The sequence below is a fragment of the Durio zibethinus genome, chromosome 14 (genome assembly GCF_047325235.1).
Source record: "Durio zibethinus cultivar Kanyao isolate XHJ-2024 chromosome 14, ASM4732523v1, whole genome shotgun sequence".
Classification (NCBI taxonomy): domain Eukaryota; kingdom Viridiplantae; phylum Streptophyta; class Magnoliopsida; order Malvales; family Malvaceae; genus Durio; species Durio zibethinus.
Genome location: NC_143175.1, coordinates 2,117,223 through 2,142,619, shown reverse-complemented (window position 1 = coordinate 2,142,619; position 25,397 = coordinate 2,117,223). Strand labels below are relative to the sequence as shown.

Sequence of the window (25,397 nt, the reverse complement as noted above, 5' to 3'; positions counted from 1 at the left end):
GCTAGGTATTTGAAGCTACTCCAGATATAAATTAAATTATTTCTCTATTGAAAATAATGAATTTAAAAAAGAAAAAGATATATGAAGAAGACTATGCAAAACTGTTTTTGAGTTTATATTTGATGATATTTTATGCGCTTTCTATATATCTATAAACTTACTAAATAGGAACCGACAACCTTTAAATTTTTTTAATAAATATTAATTTGAAAGAAGTGGCAACTTGTCAGTAGCAAATTATGATTTACTCATAATTTGTGCAGATATAAACTTGTGACCGCAGGTTATCAGATATAAACTTGGTTTTAGCACTTGTTTCCTTGAAGGTAACACAGAACCAATGCATAAAAACTTTATATTGCTTGTCTATCTCTGCTGATCTAACCCTCCTTGTATGCTGATTTTGAATTTTTTTACTTTATTACAGCTTGCTCCAAATTCAGACCAAATCTCAACTTTTATATAGATCTCATTGAAAGCACCCCTTGGGAGATACTTTAATTAAGGTTTTGGAATTAGCCATGTGAATTTATGCAACATATCAGAGGATTTCCAAAATTGGATGATTTTATTGTTCCACAAATTATTTAGGAAAGTTCAAAACTTAATTTGCCAGAATCCAGAACACACTAAATTTGTTCACAAGTAGCCGAAGACACAGTGCTTCAAAGAGGATTTAGAGAGACATTTAATCATAGTTTCAGAAAATTGAATCCTGAGATTACAAATGATGCATGGAATATATTTCAGTCAATCAAATGATCTTCATCGGTACCTGAAAATATTATGGATCTTGAGCCTTCATGAGAATCTCTTGGCATTTCAGTAGCAAGTATTTTTTTACCCAGCTTCAAGTTCAGGGCCTTCCTTGAGGTCAATGGATTAGTCAGAACAACTGCTGCTGGGATTGTCACCATATAACTATTGCAAATGATAAGCAAACCATTTCCCGGATATATGGTTTCAGTAGATGTCTATCAAGCAACTGACCGAACCTTATGCAACTTTTATGGTACATTCTGCTCTGAACAATATCGAAGTCTGATCAAAGTTAACCCCATCACGATAATTTATTACCAGAATTATTGATATCATAAACAAGCGAGCATTATGTCTTTGAATTATATGGAGAATGCCAGTTTTTTTCCTCAAATATAAATAAGAACCTCGTTTTAAATTATATTTTACTAGTAAAATAGTAATATAAATATGACCAATAGGAACCTGTATGAAATATAAACTTTTGAGGAAGTACTGGAGGTTGTCCAGTGAAGGCTTTTTGGACTTGGGTTCTGAGATTGGTTCAGGAGAAGGACGTTTCATTGGGTAGAAAACGATGACATTTGAGGCACAGGTTGTGCATGGATGGTGGTTTTGGTAGTTGTTCTTGAAGCTGTCAAGGTGTAGTAGGAGAGGTTGATGGATTCTTGGAGTTGAACATCATCTTCTTCTTGATTGGAAACTTCAAAAGTCTGCTTCTTGGTTCATTTCACCCATGAGTTCTGCCTTTCTGGATTCTTCAGTTTTCAATCTTGGTTAGAGAGATTGTGTTCATTGGTTGAAATGCAGGGGGAACAGGAAAAAGGCAGAAAAACTGTTGACGGTTTATATAGAACTTTTGATGGTTGTACGGATGATCCTTGAATCCTGACCGTGTTACAGCTGTTGTAACTGACAAACCAATGAGTGAATGCCATGTCAAAGTCCAATACCCTAAAAAGGAAGAAAAGAAAAAAAACTATCATCTGATGCATTCATTTCCCTAGATGAAGAAGGGGTGGGTCCAAACTAAAAACAAAATGCAATTTTCCACATTATATCGATCAAAATAAAATACAGAGATGATTGCATAAACCAAAGAACATAAGCGGCTTCTTTATTTTATACATTTCAACCCAAGAATTATACTAAATTCAATGAGAGAAACAAGTCGAACATTATTACGAACAAGCTGCTAAATAAATTTCATGGGTGTATAAATTTTCCTCTAGCTGGTATCTCACTAGAATCGGGACTGAAGATAGGTAACCACAGTCTTGTCCAACTGGAAGGCCTTGGCAAGAACATCAGGATTGATGGGAGGGTTTGAGCCAAAGACTGCGTTTGCAATGGGGATAAGCCCTGGGTTTTGGCTGCTAAGACCAGAAATGGCAACAGCATTCGTGTTCCCTATGTTGAACTGGAAGTGAATGAGGCCTATTGGGAAAACGAAAACAACTCCAGGGTATAGGACTTTGGTGATAAGACGATTATCCAGGTTGGATGTGACAAAGCCAACGTAGAGGGTGCCCTCCAAAACGACTAGGATTTCTGTGGCTCTAGGATGAGTGTGTGTGTGTGTGGGGGGGGGGGGGGGGGGGGTGGTTTAGGCCACCGTTGGGTGCAAAGTCAAGTCGAGTAAGAGATCTGCCAAGAGTGTTAAGCCCTAGTATTTGTTCAACAGTGACTAGAGTGACTTTTGATCCTAGTTGATTTGCTGTATTTCCTGGAATGTTGAGCCCGGAAAAGAGAAGTCATTTGCGGTGGCGAGCTTTGCGTCCTTGCAAAACTTGCCATTAACAAAAACTGCAAAAACGGAAAGAAAAATATTAACAATTTGATACAATTCCATACAGAAAATGAGATAACACTTCTCAAATAGTTTAGGTGTTGACATGAATACATTCCAAAGAAGTCGGATAGAGAATTAAAGTACATACCACCATCGTTGGTATTATTAATTGCTACACAGAAGTCCTGAAGAGGGCTGGGATTAGAGGCAGAGGCAAATGTGACAGCCAGAGCCAACAGGACAAATGCTACATGGAAATGAACACCTTTCATTGTTGTATGGAAGCTTTCTTGATTAAATTGTTCTAAGTTTTTTGCCTGGTGAGGAGTGAAAGATCTGGCATGAAAGCATGCTATTTATAGATAGCACTCACTGAACAGGTTTATTCATTTTCATTATTGAATTATTCTTTCGAGAAAACAAAAAAAAAAAACAGATGAAAGATTACCAAGTCTGCAGTGATTAATTGTTTTTAAAAAATCTGAATGATTCATTGTCCAGCTACTCTGCACCTTTATGCTTTTCGTATTTAATCTTCCCATGTTTGCATCAACAAATTGCAATGGAACTGGTCAATCTTTACATACCAAATATTTTCTTTGTTTATTTAACTATATTGACTTTAAAACAAAAATCAAAAGAAATATTTCCATGTATCTGAGATTGATCTACATTAATGTAATTTATTAACGTGTTGTTAACTATATTAATGTGTTTGAGCGTGCAAGCATCTCAGATTGAACTGTGTCAACTAAGACAATGAAACTTATCCAGAGATGCAAAACCACAATTCTTGAATCTTCCCAAGGCTTTCTTGCATGACTACTTCTCAAGTCATGCATGCTATTTCTTTGAATTAATTAATTAAATTCCTGGAGAGGTTCATTAGCCGGTCTGCGGCAGCAATTCATGAATATCATTTTTACAATTAAAATAGTGAATAATAAGTATAATAAAGGAAAAGAGAGCATTGTAACAAAGAAAGCATTCAGTTTCGTTAATTAAACAAATTGATTACTAACATAACAAAGTTCATTCATTTTCGATTCATTTACACCCTATCTCCATAGAACCGAATATGAATAAACCTGTGTAAAGTAGACCAAACTTGTCTTGAGCAATTACTAGTGATCATTTTAAACTAAGAGGGGAAATGGTCTTAGGCTCAATTTGGATCATCGATTATCAACGAGGCGGCACGATTTGAAGCTTCAACTGCCTCTGTAGTAGGTTTGGATCTCATGCTTCGGTGCGATTGAAGTTTCTCTGACCGTGCTGGAGGTGCCAATCGTCACTGGACCTTAAGGCACCAGTGAGAAAACATTCTATCCAGCGCAGCCCTTCTTCCCCTTTGTACCCCTGCATCATCTTCTTTCTTTTTTTTTTTTTACCCTCCGATAAACGGCACAAAGACAAGAAACTAATCTCAGTTTTAGAGTAAAGTTTTTAACAGTCATTTTTTCTTCTCGATTTTAATTTTACTATAACAGTAATCAATTTCACCACTATGGTAATTAATCTCATCTCAATAGCTGTTTTCAATATTACCCAAACTAATCTCACCGACAACCCTTAAAAATAGCAAAACTCTGATGTACCGTTTACTTGCCACGTGAAAGAAATTTCTTAAAGTTAAGTAGGTTGTGAACATCAGTCTTAAACGCTCCAATCCCCTTACCATGTGATTTCTTTTGCTTAATGTGGATTGTTTGTGGCTTAATGTTAATCTTTTAACAACTCTTCCTTAATTTTCCTTGATCAAGTTGTGCAAGTAATTTGGCTATTTTCTTTGAGCAATCTGCTTTGCTGGTTAGTTCAATGAACATAGAAAGCTTTAAGTTCAATGTTCATAGAGTAAGCCTGTGTATAATATTCAATACTCAAGGTGTGTTCAATTCAGAAGAGTTCCAACAGATTATTCAAAATTCTCAGACCATTTCTTCCAGCACCAGTTCTACACCACCCCAGATATGCTAAGTGGTCAAATAGTAAAAAGTGCTCTGGGTAGAACAAGGTTAATTGATCTTACAAGAAATTTTGTGTTTTCAATGTGATAAGCATAAACGTCATAGCTTAAGTAACTATGAATATGTCAGAATAGACCTTTCAAACTGAGATATCTTCAGAGATAAAATCACAAGCTCTAAGCCTAACATTAATTTATTGCATTTGTGCTGCATGAATCAAGCTATTCGTATATCACTTCATTGAGTTCTATATTGTAAACTCTGCTGGCCTGTTGCACCAAAATAATAAAAGTATAAATGAACATTTATTATCTTAATTGAATTAAAGAGAAAAAATAGACCACCAAGGGAAACAAAATGTCTGGCCACCATTCATAGCATGATAAGGTAGAAAATCATATGCAATTTTAACTTATTATACTGTCTAATAAGTTATAACATTCAACTTGGGTGGTGAAAAGTCAGATGATAGATATTTTTGAGGTATTGCATTGGATAAGAGGTAAGAGCCCATAAGATAGGAGTATAAATTATATATTAATACTCGTAAATTATTCGAATTTAACTTGAATAAAACTCAAATTTGACTCAGTTATTATCGAGTTAAATTCGAATAATTCGACTTATCAATCGAGTCAAGTTCAAGTATTTTTATATCCAGTGTCACTGTCCATGCGTTCCTCTTACTAAAATCACGCGACCGTGCAGCACCAAGACTACTCAGTGTCAAGGTCAGCCATCACCATGTCCATTTTTCTTCGCGGACCAACCAAATCTGACCCTTCAAGCCGCATGCCCACAAGCCTTTTCTGGCTTTTGTCCCTGTAGGGTTGCTTATTCTGAACTCTATAAAGAGGAACCTATCTCTCATCGCGCATCGGCCCACGGTTCTCCCAGTGACCACGAGCACCTAGCTCTGGCCGCAAGGCTTAATGCTTCGAGCCCCGACCCTCGAATCTCGTAGGGGCACATAGCCCCAGTTCTCTTGATGTTATTACATCTTGGCATGGTGAGAACCCAACACCACGCTCGCACGTATGATACGCAAGCTCCGGTATCAAGTTTACACAAGCTCCCGTATCAAGTTTACGCAAGCATCCCCTTCACGCTGGTCAGCAGCCAGTTCAGAGCCCCTAGGCTCAACTCGTCCCACGGGACTCGGTTCTTAAGGCTTACACCCTCTAGCATCAGCATTGACCGCCCGCACGCATGATTGACACCCAACATCATGCTAGTCCCGCAAGGGGACTCAGGTGGACTGCCTCAGCTGCAGCACACCAGCTGCCCGACTAGCCACTGGGGCCTAGTAGCGTGCCTGCCTGCTAGCCCGCGCATCCTCTCGGCTCGATGGCATCCCTCCTACATGAATATCATCGCGTGGTCCAGTCCCGCAAGGGTCCTTGGGTGGACTGCCCTAGCTGTAGCCCACCAGCCCGACTGGCCACAGGGGTCTAGCAGCGTGCCCACTAGGTAGCCCGTGCATCCCTTTGGCTCGATGGTATCCCTCCTACGTAAACACCATCACCTGATCCTTCCGGCTCGAGGAGGGGAAACCGAGGGGCCTAACGGTCTCTACCGTCCAACCCCATGGTTCAATGCAAAGGTGCGATACGAGGCCCGTCGGCCCCAACCGCCCTCGGGTTTACCTTACCCGAGGAAACATCGTGCCACGCTCGTGACCCTACGATGTCTGCCCACCTAGACACCACGAGTGCCTAGGAGTAGCTCACTTCAGACTAGCCAGGCCCCCGTCTGCTCGCTAGCCAAGGGGGTGGTGGAGAGCTGACACCAGTCGTCCCCCTATAAAGAGCGTTAGAGATTTTCTCAATATGCTACCAGTGACCGTAAGAATGTTTGAAACGGGGACACTTTTCTGCCCAACCCCTTCAGGGCCTTTCTCCGGCTAACTCATGGCCCCGTAACCTTCTTTTTGGTCACCAATGCTCCTTGATTCTGCTCGTTGCTCCACCAACCCACTCGAAGGTGCCCGCACATGGCTTCGACCGACAACACCTGTCTGGCTAGCTGGTCCTAGGGCACCGGCGTAATGCCTTATACTTACCTGCATATCTCAGGGTTTAGGGCATGGACCATCCACACGCAATGTCCCTAACCTATTCCCATGCTCAGAACGCCCGCACACTGCTTCCACAGATGGCACCCGCCAGGCTACTTGGCTTGGGGGTGTCCGATCACTGTCTCGAACTTCCCCGCATATCTTGTGGCTCAAGGCTCCCATTGCCCTTACAACATGTTAGCATCATGTTCCCAAGCTCCGAATGCACGCCTGCATTCCTTAAAACCACTTTCCCGCTAGCTCGGTCTCGACCGCTGCTTGGTCTAGGGTCAGTCATGGTAGGACCAAGGCCTGACCATGACACTCTCCCCCACTTACTATGTTGATGCCCTTATCGACGCCTAGACCACACCCAACTATCTTGTTGCACACAGTTGACATTTACTCATATGTCTCTCACTTGTGCCCTCAAGAATTGGGTCGAGGTCCCGTCACACGAGGCACCATCCACAGTACTCGTCCATTGTTGATGTAGATGGGTCACATTGTCGCACTCCTACAGCTCAGCTCGATTCCTGCTCGATCCGTTTAATCTTGGTTGTTCCATATGGGCCATACCATGGCTTCATTTCTTGATCATGTCATGTTGCGACCTTGAGGCGCCCTCGTCGATCAATGACCTTTAGTAGAATGAATGACCACCCGTTTTGCCACTCATTGGTGCGTCCCACCGGACGTGACCCCTCACACCAACTGCACGCTTGCAGCATCAACCCACTGATGCGCCCCTCTGGACGTGGTGCTTAGGTCAACCGCACTCATACGGCACCCTACATGAGGACCCTAACACAGTGGCATTCAAGCACCTAGGTCATCTCCCAACTTGGGTCCCCTCGGCCCCTCCAATGTCACCTCTCTAGGTGTGGCCCTCTGGCCAACCGCCCCCAAGACGGCACCTTAAAGCGCGCTAACTCGGTCTTTGCCCCCGACTTAAACACTATGCTCCATTACCCAAGCTCCACTATCTTGGCTCAGTCTCACGGGGAATTGATAGATCTCCTCCACTTTTACTCGAAACTCAGCGCCATATTATGTGCAACCATATCTCTTCGATGGTTCTCTTGCTCGATTGTTTTGACTCTGGCCCAGTTCCTAGGGCATCCCAAAATCCACTTACACTCAAAGATCCACTGATCTAACAAAACACCTGGTTCACTGCTTAGCTCGACTCGGGGATTCACCCGCTCAATCCTCAAGGTCCACTGACCTACACGCCTAAGGCCTTGTCAATTGGCCATTTCCTTTTTTTCTAGTCTCGCCCGATTACACCCTGTTGTGGCCCACCGACCACCACAGCTCATGTGAAGCCTTTCTCATCGGCCAACACAGACTCGGTTTACCGATTCATACGCCCCCGTGATCCTCTGACCACGAGAACTCCTGGTCCACTGACCATCACAGCACATGGTCCACTGACCATCCCACTTGTGGCTTCAATCTTTGGCCACTCCACACTCCTTTGTGCAAGAATTCCATGCTTGGACCCGAATACTTCGACTTGCGCCCCCACTGGGGCACCTGCACCATACAGCAAGTGCACACATTAGTAATTAATCTTGAAACTCGATACCTCTTGCCCCTTCAGGATAAGGTTCGCTCGACCCACGTGGCCTTACGCAACACCATTTCATGGTGTAAGCCCCTTTTCGCATCTCGGTCTCACTACGGTTCCTTCCACCATAAAGGCATCACATGCCGCAACATATGCCAACACCTTTTCCAAGGTGAAGTTAGACTCTAGTGCCCTTTTGCTTGGCATCCAAGAGTCTACTCGAGAGCCATTTTACATTAGCCCAATATTTCCCGCAGCACGCATCGCTGGCTCATTTTCGAGCCTCTATCGGCACATAACCCATATTTGCGTCTCGATAGCTCCATTTGAGCTTAGCACCACCTCAGTTTTACGCCACAAGGCCCACACATGGGTCGTGTCTATCTCGCCACTGAGCCAACCTAGGCTCTGATACCAAATGTCACTGTCCACGCGTTCCTCCTACTGAAATCACGCGACTGTGCGGCACCAAGACTACTCATAGTCAAGGTCAGCCTTCACCATGTCCATTTTTCTTCGCGGACCAACCAAATCTGACCCTTCAAGCCGCATGCCTACAAGCTTTTTTTGGCTTTTATCCCCATAGGGTGGCTTATTCTGAACTCTATAAAGAGGAACCTATCTCTCATCGCGCATCGACCCACGATTCTCCCAGTGACCACGAGCACCTAGCTCTGGCTGCAAGGCTTAATGCTTTGAGCCCCGACCCTCGAATCTCGTAGGGGCACATAGCCCCAGTTCTCTTGATGTTATTACATCTTGGCATGGTGAGAACCCAACACCACACCCGCACATATGATACGCAAGCTCCCGTATCAAGTTTACGCAAGCTCCCGTATCAAGTTTACGCAAGCTCCCGTATCAAGTTTACGCAAGCATCCCCTTCACGCTAGTCAGCAGCCAGCTCGGAGCCTCTAGGCTCAACTCGTCCCACGGGACTCGGTTCTTAGGGCTTACACCCTCTAGCATCAGTATTGGCCACTCGCACGCATGATTGACACCCAACATCATGCTAGTCCCACAAGGGAACTCAGGTGGACTGCCTCAGCTGCAGCACACCAGCTGCCCGACTAGCCACTGGGGCCTAGCAGCGTGCCTGCCTGCTAGCCCGCGCATCCTCTCGGCTCGATGGCATCCCTCCTACATGAATACCATCGCGTGGTCCAGTCCCGCAAGGGTCCTTGGGTGGACTGCCCTAGCTGTAGCCCACCAGTCCGACTAGCCACAGAGGTCTAGCAGCGTGCCCGCTAGCTAGCCTGTGCATCCCTTTGGCTCGATAGTATCCCTCCTACGTAAACACCATCACCTGATCCTTTCGGCTCGAGGAGGGGAAACCGAGGGGCCTAACGGTCTCTACCGTCCAACCCCATGGTTCAACGCAAAGGCGCGATACGAGGCCCGCCGGCCCCAATCGCCCCCGGGTTTACCTTACCCGAGGAAACATCGTGCTACGCTCGTGACCCTACGATGTCCGCCCACCTAGACACCACGAGTGCCTAGGAGTAGCTCACTTCAGACTAGCCAGGCCCCCGTCTGCCCGCTAGCCAAGGGGGTGGTGGAGAGCTGACACCAGTCGTCCCCCTATAAAGAGCGTTAGAGATTTTCTCAATATGCTACTAGTGATCGTAAGAATGTTTGAAACAGGGACACTTTTCTGCCCAGCCCCCTCAGGGCCTTTCTTCGGCTAACTCAGGGCCTCGTAACCTTCCTCTTGGTCACCAATGCTCTTTGATTCTGCTCGTTGCTCCACCAACCCACTCGAAGGTGCCCGCACATGGCTTCGACCGACAACACCTGTCTGACTAGCTGGTCCTAGGGCATCGGTGTAATGCCTTATACTTACCTGCATATCTCAAGGTTTAGGGCATGGACCATCCACACGCAATGTCCCTAACCTATTCCCATGCTCAGAACGCCCGCACACTGCTTCCACAGATGGCACCCACCAGGCTACTTGGCTTGGGGGTGTCCGATCACTGTCCCGAACTTTCCCGCGTATCTTACGGCTCAGGGCTCCCATTGCCCCTACAACATGTTAGCATCATGTTCCCAAGCTCCGAATGCACGCCCGCATTCCTTAGAACCGCTTTCCCGTCAACTCGGTCTCGACCGCTGCTTGGTCCAGGGTCAGTCATGGTAGGACCAAAGCCTGACCATGACACCCAGCTTGAGTAGTTCACGAGCGTAATCGAGCTTTTATATTTTATATTTTAATATATTTTAATTAAACTTTTGTTGAATATAAAAATAAAGCTTATTTTTACATGCTAATCGAGTTTAATCAAGTGAGTTTGAATAGCTCAATTTTTATTTCGTATCAAATTCAAGCTAAAAAAAATAAAATTTAATCAAATTCAAGTTAAATTTCAAGACTTAAATTTAAAATCGAGCTTAAGTTCGTACTTAATACTATATTGATTTAAACTTAACCAATTACACCTTTACCATAAAGTAAAGAGTGTAGAATTCGGAGACAAACAACAGAAGATTGGATTCTTTTCAATCTCATTGTCTGACTTTCAATTCCAACCTACACTGCAAAAACACCATAGACAGAGACATGACAACTTTCATGGCCATTTTTCAGCAATTTAAGCATATGGCTACATAGAATGAGTAATAAACCAGGATAAATTTACTGAAAGTATTTGAAAATGATTGCTCTTGAAAAGTCTTTACCTGTTAGTTATGGAAAATAGGGACCCAGGTCATTGGTTTCCATCTATAAATAGCTGTCTGTCCTGCAAAGCTTCCCACTCTTCTTCAAAACAATAGCAAACAACTAGCAAAGTCAGATAAAACATTGCCTGTACGTCCTATAATGAAAGGAATGCACTCTATCCTTGCTGCTTTTGCCCTCTTGGCTTTTGCTTGCTCATTAGCCTCAGCCTTTGACACCAGTCCTCTCCACGACTTTTGTGTGGCTATCAATGACACCAAGGATGGCGGTAGGCATTCGTCTGCGTCAACTTTACTTTATTGTTCATGATCATGATGCTAATAATGCCTGAGCTGAAGGACATTCAGCTTAGGGGAGCAATATTTTAATATAATAACATTGCTGAAGGTGCGCTACTGTTGCATGATGTGATATATATCAACTAACATTTCTTTCCTGCAGTGTTTGTAAACGGGAACTTCTGCAAGGACCCGAAGCTTACAGTAGCAGATGACTTCTTCTATTCAGGCCTCAACAAGCCAGGAAACACATCAAATCTAGTTGGATCAAATGTCACTGCTGTCAATGTTGACCAAATACCAGGACTTAACACTCTTGACATATCTCTGGTTCGAATCGACTATGCGCCTTATGGTGGCCTAAACACTCCTCACACTCACCCTCGAGGAACTGAGATCCTAGTTGTTGTAGAGGGCACACTTTACGTTGGCTTTGTTACATCCAACCCAGAAAACCGTCTCTTCACTAAAGTCCTAAACCCTGGAGATGTTTTTGTTTTCCCGATCGGTTTGATTCACTTCCAGTTCAATATAGGGGAAACTAAGGCTGTTGCCTTTGCTGGTCTCAGCAGCCAAAATGCAGGGGCTGTCACTATTGCTGATTCAGTCTTTGGCTCAAACCCAACAATCAATCCAAATGTTCTCACGAAGGCCTTCCAGTTGGACAAGACAGCGGTTACCTATCTTCAGTCCCGATTCGGATCAGGTTAACAAGTAACTTAAAAGCCAAATCATATTATTCCACTTAGTATGGTACCATCGTACGATAAACAGGCTGGTTGATAATGGACCTCTCCATAGTCCAGTCTCCTCTCTCCTTGTGATCTGAGATCATTTTATGTATGAAAAAACTAGTATTGAATAAAACCGTGTTATCACTTACAAAAATTTGATTCAAAGTCTTTGAGGTAACAGAAGCCTTCAAGTTTACTTTTCTGTCACGTGTGAAAGCCTAACCAGGCAAAATTCAAGTCATTACTCTAAAAAAAATTTTGAATATCAAGGAACAGTTCTCGGAGGTCAATTCAATTCAAAGTACCCCCGTTCATTTTTCGCTAACTGAAGCGATCAAAAGACCAGGAAATTTTCACTGTAGCATGGTTAATTGCACTTGTAAGAAATTAAGAATGTTCTCATATATGATTGAGCATCAAGGAACATGTGAGAACAGACTTTATCAACTGAGACCATATAATATATTGATTGGAGATAAAATCAGAAGCCTTAAACTAGCTTTAGTTTTTGTCTCATTAACGCTTCTTAGACCATGCTAACTACAAGAATGAATGGAGTTTTGGCTGACAAAATTGCCGGCTGTATGCAGCAACTCCAGATATAAATTAAATTATTTCACTATTGAAAATAATGAATTTGAAAAAGAAAAAGATATATGAAGAAGACTATGCAAAACTGTTTTTGAGTTTATATTTGATGATATGTTATGCACTTTCTATATATCTATAAACTTACTAAATAGTAACCTGCAGCCTCAAAATTTTTTTTTAATAAATGTTAATTTCAAGGAAATGGCAACTTGTGACTGGCAAATTATGATTTACTCATAATTTGTGCCAACTGCAGGCCGTCAGATATAAACTTGTTTTTAGCACTTCTTTTCCATAAAGTTAACACAGAATCAATGCATAAAAACTTTATGCTGCTTTTGTATCTTTGCTGATCTAATCCTCCTTGTATGTTGATTTTGGATTTTTTTTAAGTTATTACAGCTTGTTCCAAATTAAGGCCCAATCTCAACTTTTATAAAGATCTCATTGAAAGCATCCTCTGGAAGATACTTTAATTAAGGCCTTGGAATTAGCCATGTGAATTTATGCAAAACATTAGAGGATTTCCATAATTGGTTGATTTTATGTTTCATGCAAGTTTTGGAAAGTTCCAAACTTATTTGCCAGAATCCAGAATACACTAAATTTGTTCATAAGAGTCAAAGACCCAATGCTTCAAAGAAGATTTAGAGAGACATTTAATTAATCCTAGTTTCATAAAATTGAATCTGAAAAATCCTAGGATTACAAATAGTGCATGGAACATATTTCAGACAATCAACTGATTTTCATAGGTACCTGAAAGAATTATGGGCCTTGACCCTTCAATCTCTTGGTTTTTTTTGCCCAGCGTCAAGTTCAGGGCCTTCCTTGAGGCCAATGGATTAGTCAGAACAACTGCTACTAGGATTGTCACCATATAACTATTGCAAATGATAAGCAACCATTTCTTGGATATATTGTTTCAGTAGATTGTCTACCAAGCAACTGAGCGAACCTTCTGCAAACTTTTATGGTACATTCTGCTCTGAACAATATTGAAGTCTGATCAAAGTTAACTCCATCACGATGATTTATAACCCAAAATATTGATATCATGAACAAGCGAGCATTATGTCTTCGAATTATATGGAGAATGCCAGTTTTTTTCCTCAAATATACATAGGAACTTCATTTTGAATTATAATTTACTAGTAAAATAGTAATACAAATATGACCAATAGCCACAGGAACCTGTGTGAAATAGAAACTGCCATAAATGACTGAAAATTTATTTCGTAGGATACCTAATAAATATCAAAACCAAATTTGTATAAAACAATAACTAGTAATCCTTTTTTCTTTTTTTTTGGTAGAAAAGAGGCTACAGCCTGATAATAGGCAAACTGATTGCAGGGGCTGGGATTTGATCCCTACCTGTTGAATGGTATTTCTTAAAGGTGACTATATAAACCAATTAAGTTAAGCTCAGATTCAATTGGTGATCCTTCCTCAAAACAAAAACTATGATAAGTCTAGAATAATGGAAGACTACTAGCATGATTTGTGTTATAAAAATAGAAATTTTGGAATACTTGGTCGGCTATGGACATTAGTGTTGGATGTTTGCAATCTGTTACATTATTTTCTATTATACGTTTTCTGACTGGCTTATGGTTCAATGTCATCATCACCTCCCAATTTTTTCAACTACTCTTCATTATTTTCTCTTGATTACATTATACAAGTTAGCCGGCTAGTTGGTGCCACATTTTTCAACAATTTGCTTACCTGATTAGTTTCATCAACTATAGGATGCACCAACTGACCCTAATGATAAAAGACTAATATTGTGTATGCTGATTGAATGTCATCAAGTGGTTTGAGAAGAAGCATTACTTTTAGTTTCAGAGCAAGACTGTTTAATGTTCTAAGTGATTCTGCCATTCACCAAACATTTATAGATTAAATCTTGAGTGAAAAAAAAATTTCCTTTGATAAATATTATTTTTCGACTTACATTACGTGTAGCGTTCTGAACAAAGAATATCAAAGGAATGATAGGTGTCTCAAGATGAAGCTTTTCTGTCCTGATATAAGAGAATTTAAATTACTAATTGAAAGTTGCTGATAAGCCTATAGTAAGAGTTTTTTGTCAGAACTGGGGCTAAATTCCGACCTCTTCTGTTATTTATTCTTGCTGTAGCCTTCATTTGTCTATTTTGATGGTCTTTGTCTTGCTGGTTTAATTTTGTTTTTTCGGATTAACTTGTTCCTGTTTGTCTTCTGCTGACCTACTGCTTTCCGTTGGAACAGAGCTGTCATGCTTCATTTTTGTAACGCCCCATCCCTCTCTGAAATTTTGCCATGATATATATACGTAGAAGTTTAAGCTCAAATTTGTAAAGTGCTTTTTATAAAATAAAACCTTAAAACTTTCGGATTAAAACGAATAATATTTCACAGGTTTGATGCAAATCTTCACAAATAGTATCAAAACAATCACCAATCGAACATGAGCTAAGTGCTACGCGGTGGAATCCCAATATCTAGTGTGATCCTATAATTTATGTATACTTTGTATTATCCAAATGAAAAGTTCATATATGGGTTCAATCCTGTAATCTACCTCTAGATGAAAAATATTCTTGGGGAATATAGCATAAACAAAACTGGAATATATGAGATAATTAGTACTACTGTACTGGATCTTCATCTATATATAGTCCTTGTCTGCCAAGTAAAATTTCTCACCTCTCCTCCAAGCAAATAGCAAAGAAGTACTAGAAGTATATAGCAAAGTGATCCAAAATGAAAGGAGTGAACAATTTCCTTGTAACTTTTTCCCTCTTGGCTTTGGCTTCTACATTTGCCTCAGCCTCAGACCCTAGCCCTCTCCAGGACTTCTGTGTAGCCGTCAATGGCACCAAGAATGCTGGTATGCATTTAGTTCGTCATGATAACCTTACCATGTACACTAACTTTTGCTTGTATTTGTATTAACCATCATCATTTTCTTTTCATCCAGTGTTTGTAAATGGTAAGTTGTGCAAGGATCCAAAGCTTGCCACTGCAGATGACTTCTTCTTTTCAGGGCTCGAAAAAGCAGGAAACACATCAAATGCAGTGGGATCAAAAGTCACTCCTGTCAATGTTGACCAAATACCAGGACTTAACACTCTTGATATATCGCTGGCTCGAATTGACTATGCACCTAATGGTGGCCTAAACCCTCCTCACACTCACCCTCGTGGCACAGAGATCCTAGTTGTGGCAAAGGGTACACTTTATGTTGGCTTTGTGACCTCCAATCCGGACAATCGCTTCATCACCAAGGTCCTGAAGACAGGAGATGTGTTTGTTTTCCCTGTTGGTCTCATTCACTTCCAGTTCAATGTCGGGAAAACTAATGCCATTGCCTTAGCTGGTCTCAGCAGCCAAAATCCAGGTGTTATCACTATTGCAAATGCAGTCTTTGGCTCTAAACCACCTATCAACCCTGATGTTCTTAGTAAAGCCTTCAAACTGGACAAGGAAGTGGTGAAATATCTTCAGACTCAGTTCTGATGGGATAACAACTGATCAAGAAATTCCTTGAATAAAGTGTACTCCTTTATCTTCTTTGTTTTGAATAATTTTTATGCATTCTCCATTTTTCAATCTTGTACTCCCCACATTGTTTATGTTTCCCTTTTTCCTATAGCAATTAGTCTGTCTATGCTTGTGTTTAGTAAGTTAAATCATGAAGGGAGTGACACTGAAAAACGAACTAGTGTCTTTTGTCTTTGTGTTGAAAGTTTGAACAAATGGAGATTCAAGTTCTTATTGTAATTTGTATTTTGTTAGGCTGTCAACAATTCTGGTCAACGGTTCAAACAATTATTTTGTATTTTGTTATGGATGATTGGATAAAATGGTGAGGTTCATTTGTTAAATAATGACGGGAGTTAATTAAAGAATCACACGGTCAGTTATTGATGGTGATATAACAGTTTACTAAAATACTCTTGCTGTCTGGCAAATTGCAATTCAGGATTAAAGAATTTGAAGTCATTTTCACCCAACAATTCTTAACCTCTATTCGTTTTTCTTTCCTTTTCTTTCTTTCGCATCGTGGATAAATCTTGCTCTGAAACTCATTCTGTGCTGAAGAATCAGGACAAGACACAATCTTTCTGCAAATTTCCAAGAGACATGAATGATCAGGTAAATAAAAATTGTAGTAGTAATTTCATTTCTTCTGCCAGAACTCTTTAGTCTTTGCCACTTGTTTAAATTTAGGGCAATACAGAGATTTTTATGCATCTGCATAAAAATATCAGAAACACATCTCTATTTTGAATAAACCCTCAACAATCTTTTTACTAAGGAAATTTTTTTTTTCTTATATCCTCTGAATCTTATCTACAATCCCCGTTTGGTCCTATCTATCATAAGGGAAATCAAAGTCATTTTCAGTGACTTTGAAATGCTGGGGCTGCTGCCCTGAGCAATAAAGACTCCACATTTTGAAGTATGACCTCTCCAGATTCCGCACCTGCCACGGTTTACAAGTAAACAGTTTATTTATTTATCAATAGATAATACAAAAATAATAACAGATGCGTCAATTAAGCTTTACCCATCGTGCTGTGTCGAAAAGAGGGCAAGTTAAACGAGCTGCCTTGAGTTTATTTGTGAGAGCCAGGAGTTTCGGTCTGTTTAATGCCAAAGAGACGGCCCTTTCCTCATATTCCTTCATACTGTAAAGCAGGAAGAAATTACAATAACATAAATGGCAAATAAAGGCATAGAATGATAATTAGATACAAGAGGATATGTCCAAGAGGATATGTCCAACTCAGATCGTACAAAAATGAATTTAATATGATTTTATACAAATAAGTTAATGTTATGAAAAGTCCTGAATTTCATTTTCATATGATATATGAATTTTAAAAATTTCTAACATGATACCTTAATTATGAATTTATTAATTAATATGGTACTCATCTCTAATATGATTAACTCTAAATGATAAAAAGTAACAGACAAAAAACTCCAAATATTACATTAATTAATAAATTTATAATTCAAATATCACAGTAGAATTTAGGTATCACATTAAAATTTTGACTATAGTTTAAGCATTATTCATAACATTATCTTGTACAAATCCATATTCTCCAAGGACAATGTTAAAAACACTTACCTGTTCACAATCATCTCCTCCCCCAAACCAGTGGCTAGACAAAGTGATCCAGCAACCCTTGTAGCCATTTTCTCAAGAGGCAGAGTCACAATCGGTAAACCAGCCCATAATACATCTGTTCCAGTGGTATGTGCATTGCATAAAGGCCTAGAAAGAAGAATAATGCAACCATCATTACTGAAATCCAAATCAAAATAATGCTGCTAAAGAAAGAGAGAAGGAAGAGAATAGTTACGTGTCGAGAAATAGATCAGCTAAAGCACTGCGCCTTATATGTTCATGTTTCATTGCAACATCTGTGAAAATAATTTGTTCAGGCTGTACCCCTTGTGCGATAGCATCTGAAATAAAGACCATCAAAACCAATAAAAACCCCAATATCATGAAGGTTGCATTCTTATAAGAAATATGAACTAGTAGAACCTACATGCTCGCAGTCTCATTTCTCCAGCAGCTGGGAATCTGAGGAGCCAAAGTGCACTACTTGGTACACGCTTAAGAATATTACACCTGAATGATAAAATAAGTATACAAGTGAAATGACAAAATATGGGAAATTACCAAAAATCGGGATCATCGTCATACTACCAAGTATTAAAGATTTCAGGATCCATTTTATACAATTGGTTGAAGCATGCAAAAATAAATTTATCTTCTGGAAGACCATAATCAGATCGCTTGAGCTGACAAGTTGGATCCAACACATCACGATTTTTCTGCAAACATTAATAGCCATAGTATCAGGCCTTTATTGTCTAAATGACAGCACATTATAAGAGTTTACTGACAACAAATAGATTCTATTTTATTGCACTGTTAAAAAAAAAAAAAACTCACCTGCTTATAATCATTAACAAAGTAGCAATGAGGGAGATGGACAAGCTTCTCAGAATAAATACGTGAATAGCGCAAAGGTGAAACAAACTGAAAGAAAACAAAATAGCATGTTAGACAAAGAAAATATGAATCATTGAAGGGTTATGTAAGGCCTCGATTTCTACCTCATCAGTGACCAAGTAATCAATGTAATTTGCCCCAGTAGTCCCAGGAAATCCCATGTATGAAACCTGTATAGGTGCAGACTGCATGGCAAAAATTTCATTCCTCGCCCCCTGTATTATCGAGCAGGGCATTTCATATTAAAATTTCATAGTCATAATGTTGACAATTCAGAAGTGTAATATAGAACAGACTTTTCAGCACCATACATTACATAAAATAGGCACCACAAAAGCCAAAAAATTAAAAGAATGGAACTCAAATAGATTTTTCTCTATGATATCAAAAAATAACTCAATATAGCAAACCTCTGAAAATTAAAATTAGGTTCCTCAAAGGAGGAGTAAATTAAACATGATATACCTTAGTATAACCATTCAGGTTGATAAGGATTTGTATTCCATCCTCATTAATCATTTTGGCAATCACATCTGATGACATGGCTGAGACATCTATAAAATGCTCAGCTTCTGACTGGATACGCTGTCTCCATTCAGTGCCATCATTTTGACTCAAGGCATAGCAATATACCTGCAAACACCATGTTTTTATGTTTAATCATCCAGAGAGTTCTAACATAATGAGATTAACAAAAAAAAACAACCTCAACATTCTCCCTGTTGTGCATGCCAAACACTGATCCCATGAGGTGTGACAAGGGGTGATTGCCGAAGTCACTGCTCACATAACCGACTCTTAGCCTCTCATTTCCACCATTGCGCTTAATAGGAATTGGAGCAGGATGGTTGAAAGAAGGGAGAGCAAAACGAGATGCAATCATGGAGCAATGAGCAGCATATTTACAACTGCAAGAGAAGGGAAGAAATACTAAGAAAAAACTCTAGTTCACCACAGTAAATTACATATGGTGCCATGAAAAGAAATTTATACCTTATATCAAGTGCAAGCATCGGATCAATGGGATATGCAATGGCATGGAAAGGTTGCACACTAGGAAGAACTGACATCTGGGATAAAGGAATTATTGAGGTTAAGTGAATTGAAGAAGGAAATACTATGGAAGAAGTTGCTGGTCTTTAAAAAAAGATATAATAAAAAATAACATATATTACAAGGAAACGGAAAAAGTACAAGCATGTCAATACTCACATTAATCTGCCTTCGGATAATGCCTTCAACTTCAGTAAACATTTTATCACGATCCTCCCAGCTGCACACACACTGGAAATATAAAATAAAATTAGATGAGTTTATCTCAATTCAAAATGCTTCCTACAACTATATAAAATGATATCTAATGGTTGTAAAAGTAGCTTTTAACTAGATACTAATTTTACTTTTTGAGCTAGCTTAAACTAATTCCATAGTGCATTAAAATTCCAGCCATGATACCTGTAATGTATGTAGAAGGTTACAAGTTGCTTCAGGAAACTCTTGTCGAAGAAGCAATGCCTGCTTATAGCTTTTAACAGCAGCCTCCACATGTCCACTGCATTACAAGTAAACCCAACTCAATATTACCAAATTGTTAGAAGATCAAAAGGCAGTTTCCTCACCCCAATAGAGCAGATGTTAAATAGATGTCATAAATAAACTTTACACTGACAAAAGTTGGATGCATCATATTGGTTTTTCCATATTTTGGATGAAACATCAACCTCCCATTGGTTTTTTTTCTTTTTTGAGCTATAAAGGTTAATCACAAAAGACGAGACAAAGAAACAGATCTTAGGACTTTCTAAAATATTCAAAAAGCGCAATCAAACTATACAAGGAAGATGAGATACTCATATCGAAGCAAATTACACCGCTATTGACCCTCAATGCAGGGAATACAAAAACGAGTCTGAAAAATATCTTCACAAAACAGAGAGTAAGAACCAAAACTCAAAAGGAATCATTAGCGAAAGGCAAGGGACAAAGAGCTCAAAGATTTTACTCAAGCTCAAAGCAAAAAAGAAAATACCAAAGGAAAAGTCCCCGCTTTCTAAGTGCCCCGTAAAAAGATGCTAGTGACCCTAACAAAATGTCCTAACAAAAATGGTTTCTATTACCAAGGAATGTGAACAATAAAAGGATATGGTGGGAATGAATGAAATTACCTATCCTTATAAGCAGAAGCCAGATTTGCATGGGCTTCAGCCATATTTGGCCGGATATTAATAGCACAAATATAATCTTGAATTGCTTCACTCACTCTACCAATCTCCTTGTAAGTGTTACCCCTATTTACAAGCCCATCAGCTGCCAAAGGATCAATCCGCAAAACCTCATTGTAACAAGAAATAGCTTCCACGTAATTTCCCTATAGTAGAATTATGATACTCATTAAATACCGGAGGGAAAGAAAGAAGCGCACTTACTAACATCCATTTAGTATCAAAGGAAACACAGAAAATCAAACACCAAAGAATAACCTGTTGCTTATAGATTACAGCAAGGTTGTTGAATGGAGCAGACAGCCCTGTTGTGACAGCCAATGTAGCCTTATAGTACGAAGTGGCAGCAGCAACCATGTTCCTGTGAGTTTCAAAACACCTTGTAAAAATACCATTCTCTAGAAACTCATCGTGAACTGAATTTTGATCATTCAGATGTCAAGAATTTGTGGATAGTGTACCATTCCATATATATGTTCCCAAGGTTCGTAAGAGCTTGTGGATGATTAGGTTGCAATGTGAGACATTGCTGCACCCACCATCAAAAGATCAATAACAGTAAATGAGTGAAAATAAAGCCCAGATGACCAGAAAAGAACCTACGTTATAGCATTGAATTGCCTCATCAACACGGCCCACATCTTTCAATGCATTTCCCTTCAAGTCAATAGTTAAAAGCAAATTCAAGCTAGCAACAACTTTAAAAGCAAAAGCATAGATACTAACTATAATGTTTATACTCTGACACAAATTGAGAAAACCAACCAAATTGTTGTAAGCCTCCAAAAATCTTCGGTCAGAGGCAATAGCTTGCTTATAATGGAGGATTGCCAGATCCAGTTGACCTCGTTCATAGTACGTACTAGCCAGATTCCCTGCACCATAGAGTCATACAACCTGGTACTTCAATAACATAAATTAACGTTGGCCAAAACAAATTAACATAAATTAACATGACTAACTTCAACAATAACTCTATGCACAAAAATACTCAGCAGTTACATCACACTTTATCATGTAGGCTGGGACCCCAACTTCCAAAAACAGCAAGGACTAGACATAGTGACTTTGAGGTTAATATATAAGAAAGAGATATTAAGAAATTAAAAATGCAAAGTAAAATTACTGCACAAAACAAATAAAGTGACAAAGAAAAAACCTAACAAGTCTTGCTGCCTTTGACTAAAGCAAAAGCTGAAATATATATATATATATATATATATATATATATATATATATACCTCCAATCAAGTCAAATGCAACTAATCTTAAAATTTCAACCTTAATAAAAGAGAAGATATACGGGATCCATGTGATGTGGTAGCTCTTACCCAAAGCTATTGGATTGTTTGGCCGAGTCTGAACAGCACGCTGATAACAAACAATAGCCTCCTGAGGCATCCCCAAAGCCTGGAAAAGGCAAAAGAGATATCTTGTTTTTGTCCAATACAAGAAGATCGGTCCATGCACTTGCACCAACCCAACTTATGGGCACAAAGCAAGATGGCTTACCTTGTATATATTCCCAAGATTTAAATAGGCATCAGGAAATGTGGGCTTGAGTTTAACAGCTTCCTGTGATTTAAAATTTATAAATCAGTATAACTACATGATAAAACAGTTCTTACGACTAAAATCAAGTAGGGCGAAAATGGTAGATTATCTCATACAAAATTATTAAAAAAGAACCAACACATAAAAAAATTTGTCATGCCATATCTTTTGCAAGCAAGACAATGAAAATTACAGCATTTGAACAAGACAAAAACAACAAAAGAAACAATGATGGAAACAAGATTCTGCATACCTTGTAATACTGAAGTGCTCTATTTAAGTCACCCGAATCCATGAAAAGACCCGCAAGATTTGACCATGCAATGGCAAACGTTGGCTGTATCCGTAAAGCCTCAAGGTAGCAACTGTAAGCCTGCACAAAACGTTAGATTCTGACAATTTCGAGTCTTTGCAGATGGAAGTTACAACAAGAGCAACCATCATCTGAGCCCTGGCCTGTAGATAACAACTTGATATCTGTATTGAACTGTGATAGACACAGTTCCACACATGAATTACTTATATCAGTAACTTACCGGATAAAGACACTACGAAAATTTAAATATGGGAAGGATGTTTTCCCCTCTCATTCTGTTCAGGCAAGATGATAAGAGTCTAGGCCAGGTTAACCCAGCAATGAGCATAAACTCACAGTAGGCAAAAGATTAGACCACTTCCAACACAACATGGATAGAATGAGGTCCAACCAAAATCCTAATTGCAGATGTTCAACATGGTAGTCACCAATGGTGACCAATTACATCAGTTACCTTAGTTCAGCCCAAGAATTCACATCCCTGGCTACTAGTTATCTAGATGAGCTATCAAACTGTATAAACATTTCATTTATTGACACTTACTTCTTGCACCAGCCCTTGTGCCTTCATTAGATTTCCAAGGTTACTATGAGCATCAACCTGCAAAGCAATTAAAAGATTAAGTCAGAAAATCTTACACATAGGCCTAAAAGTTTAACTGAAACCTTAAATGATGTGTCTCAGTTGTTAAGAAAACAAAGGAACAAACAAAAAACAGAAATTGAAATGCAGAAATTCCTGTTGACTTAGAAGTTTAGAACATTTAAGTGGATTATAATAAGATATAACCAGATCAAAATATACCAAAAGAGGATTTAATTGCAGCGCCTGACGGCAACACTGTGCAGCCTCATTAAATCTTCCTTTTCGCATGTAAGCACTAGCTAAATTTGACCATGCATCAGCAAAGTTTGGTCGAAGCTGCAGCAATGCAATTTCAAACAAAGATCAACAAACTAACAATGGATTCCACTAGCAAGGGAGGAACAAAAACCATTACTAACAAAAGAGAAAGTTTTATAACTATAAACAAACCTCAATTGCAATCATATAGTAACGAATGGCAACATCAATATCGCCTTTTTCCTACAAATTAGGGAAAATAGCACGCCTCCATCAGTTTCAGTTCTTCAAAAAACCTTCTTTTTTAAGATTCATTTTTAATTTAGTTTCAAAAAATCAATGTAGAGATTAAATAAGTACCTTCCAAGCATTTGCCATGTTCCCATAACACTCAGCGAAACGAGGATCAATTTGAAGTGCTTCTTCATTTTTGGTAATGCACATATCATAATCTTGCAACTGTACACATACACAAAAAGATTAGAAAACTACAAAATCATGTCCCCATATAAAAGATGAAAAAGGTAATTTTTTTTTAACCTGATAATAGATAGCACCCAAAAGAAGCAGATTATCAGTACGAAGCGGGTTTTGATCATAAACAGCATTGCTATGATCCAATGCTTCTTTGTAGTTTCCGGATTTATACATTTGATGAGCTAGAGCCAAGTGCATATCTTCATCAACTGCATCAACATTAAATCAACAGCCACATCAGCCAACTAAAAATTTAGACTGATAAAAGATTCAACCAATTTAGAACAGTAAAAAATATATATAATAAATTCTTCAAAAAGGTATAAAATCTGTAATTTATTTCAATTTTGAAGAATTATACAAAAAAAAAGATGATAAATAAAAGAATCAAAGTCTAAAATTTGTATCAAAATGATTTAAAAAAAAAAAAAAAGGCAGATCTAACTGAAAATACAGCTTTTAAAATCCAATAAAAACTTTTTATGATCAAATTTCAAAAAAAAAGTTTTTTTTTTTTAAATCAACTGTAATGGTCTAAAATTTTCGAGCATTAAATTTTTTTTCTTTGGACAAGAGAGTATTGAAGATCCAACAATTAAGAAACAACAATAATTTAGAAAGAACATTGATATGAAAAACAATGAAGAAACGAACCTTCATGTGAATCATGTCCTTTATGAAGCACAATACCGAGCGAAGAAGCCGGCTCCGGCTTTACCGCATAAACGGCGGCTTTGCCAGCAGCCACCGCCTCCCCGTTGGAGGTATCATTAGATCTATCGACGACTCCGGTACCGTACGGAGCAGCCCTAGAGATCCCCACTCCGTTTTGCATCGACAACATCTCCGATCTCCCTCAACAAAATCCAATCATCAAACCGCAAAAAAAAAAAAAAAAAGTTTCGAAATTTATCAGATCAAACGGCTCGATCAAACGCCACAGTTTCTTACAGTGTTTTTTTTTGTTCAGGCTGTTTCCCCCATTTCACTAAGAACTGTTGATGGGGAGTTTATATAGTGAATAGATGGGAAATCTGAGCCGTCGATTTGTACGTGTAAGGAAGAGATTAGGCCGTTTGGTGATAGGGGAAAACAAAAAAGAAGATTCGGTTTGTTACTGACACGTATCTAGTTTGATTTGACGACCTGTTTGGGAGATTATCTTAGCAATTGCATTATAAAAATAAAAAATTTAATGTAAATTTTTTAAAATTTTCATTTATCAAATATATTTATTTACTTTTTAACACTAATGTAAATTAAAATTTTCAAATAAAATAATTAAATGTAAATTTTATTCTTTTTTGTTTATTATCAAACAATTATAAATTAGATAAATTTTATTAATAATAAAAAAATATTTACAATGATAATTTAAAAATATACTGAACAACAATAATTATTTCCGTCAATTCAAAAATTCCTCCATATCTATGCTTTTATTTAGGTACTTTGCATGTAAATATGTAATTCTATTATAAAATATAAATAAATAAAATTTTAATTAATAAATTAACTTATTAATA

At 38.8% G+C, this 25,397-nt stretch overlaps 3 protein-coding genes across 5 annotated transcripts; 2 read left to right on the top strand and 1 right to left on the bottom strand.

The window, feature by feature from the left end:
• Positions 1 to 10,896: 10,896 nt before the first annotated feature.
• On the top strand, positions 10,897 to 12,015 carry LOC111295115 (germin-like protein subfamily 1 member 18). The gene is made up of 2 exons (XM_022888487.2): positions 10,897 to 11,095; positions 11,269 to 12,015. The coding sequence occupies exons 1-2, from the start codon at positions 10,969 to 10,971 to the stop codon at positions 11,814 to 11,816; spliced, it is 675 nt and encodes a 224-aa protein (XP_022744222.2). The 5' UTR covers positions 10,897 to 10,968; the 3' UTR covers positions 11,817 to 12,015.
• A 3,043-nt stretch (positions 12,016 to 15,058) lies between these two features.
• LOC111293568 (germin-like protein subfamily 1 member 14) lies at positions 15,059 to 15,990 on the top strand. The gene is made up of 2 exons (XM_022886307.2): positions 15,059 to 15,308; positions 15,399 to 15,990. Exons 1-2 carry the CDS (start codon positions 15,182 to 15,184, stop codon positions 15,935 to 15,937), a joined length of 666 nt encoding a protein of 221 aa, XP_022742042.1. The 5' UTR covers positions 15,059 to 15,181; the 3' UTR covers positions 15,938 to 15,990.
• Positions 15,991 to 16,577: 587 nt separating this feature from the next.
• LOC111293566 (putative UDP-N-acetylglucosamine--peptide N-acetylglucosaminyltransferase SEC) lies at positions 16,578 to 24,858 on the bottom strand. 3 transcript variants are annotated; one of them, XM_022886304.2, is made up of 27 exons: positions 24,526 to 24,858; positions 23,935 to 24,080; positions 23,755 to 23,853; positions 23,587 to 23,637; positions 23,356 to 23,472; positions 23,095 to 23,151; positions 22,488 to 22,607; positions 22,193 to 22,255; positions 22,012 to 22,090; positions 21,446 to 21,555; positions 21,284 to 21,337; positions 21,142 to 21,209; positions 20,939 to 21,041; positions 20,624 to 20,826; positions 19,914 to 20,010; positions 19,671 to 19,742; positions 19,452 to 19,528; positions 19,165 to 19,366; positions 18,924 to 19,091; positions 18,563 to 18,673; positions 18,399 to 18,485; positions 18,150 to 18,277; positions 17,989 to 18,071; positions 17,797 to 17,902; positions 17,562 to 17,708; positions 16,992 to 17,112; positions 16,578 to 16,907 (listed from the first exon to the last, which is right to left on the bottom strand). In XM_022886304.2, the coding sequence occupies exons 1-27, from the start codon at positions 24,713 to 24,715 to the stop codon at positions 16,794 to 16,796; spliced, it is 2,973 nt and encodes a 990-aa protein (XP_022742039.2). In that variant the 5' UTR covers positions 24,716 to 24,858; the 3' UTR covers positions 16,578 to 16,793. The 3 variants fall into 3 exon arrangements, with proteins under 3 accessions (XP_022742039.2, XP_089599253.1, XP_022742040.2); XM_089743127.1 differs by having other exon boundaries at positions 21,142 to 21,206; XM_022886305.2 differs by lacking the exon at positions 21,284 to 21,337.
• Between the last annotated feature and the right edge of the window lie 539 nt (positions 24,859 to 25,397).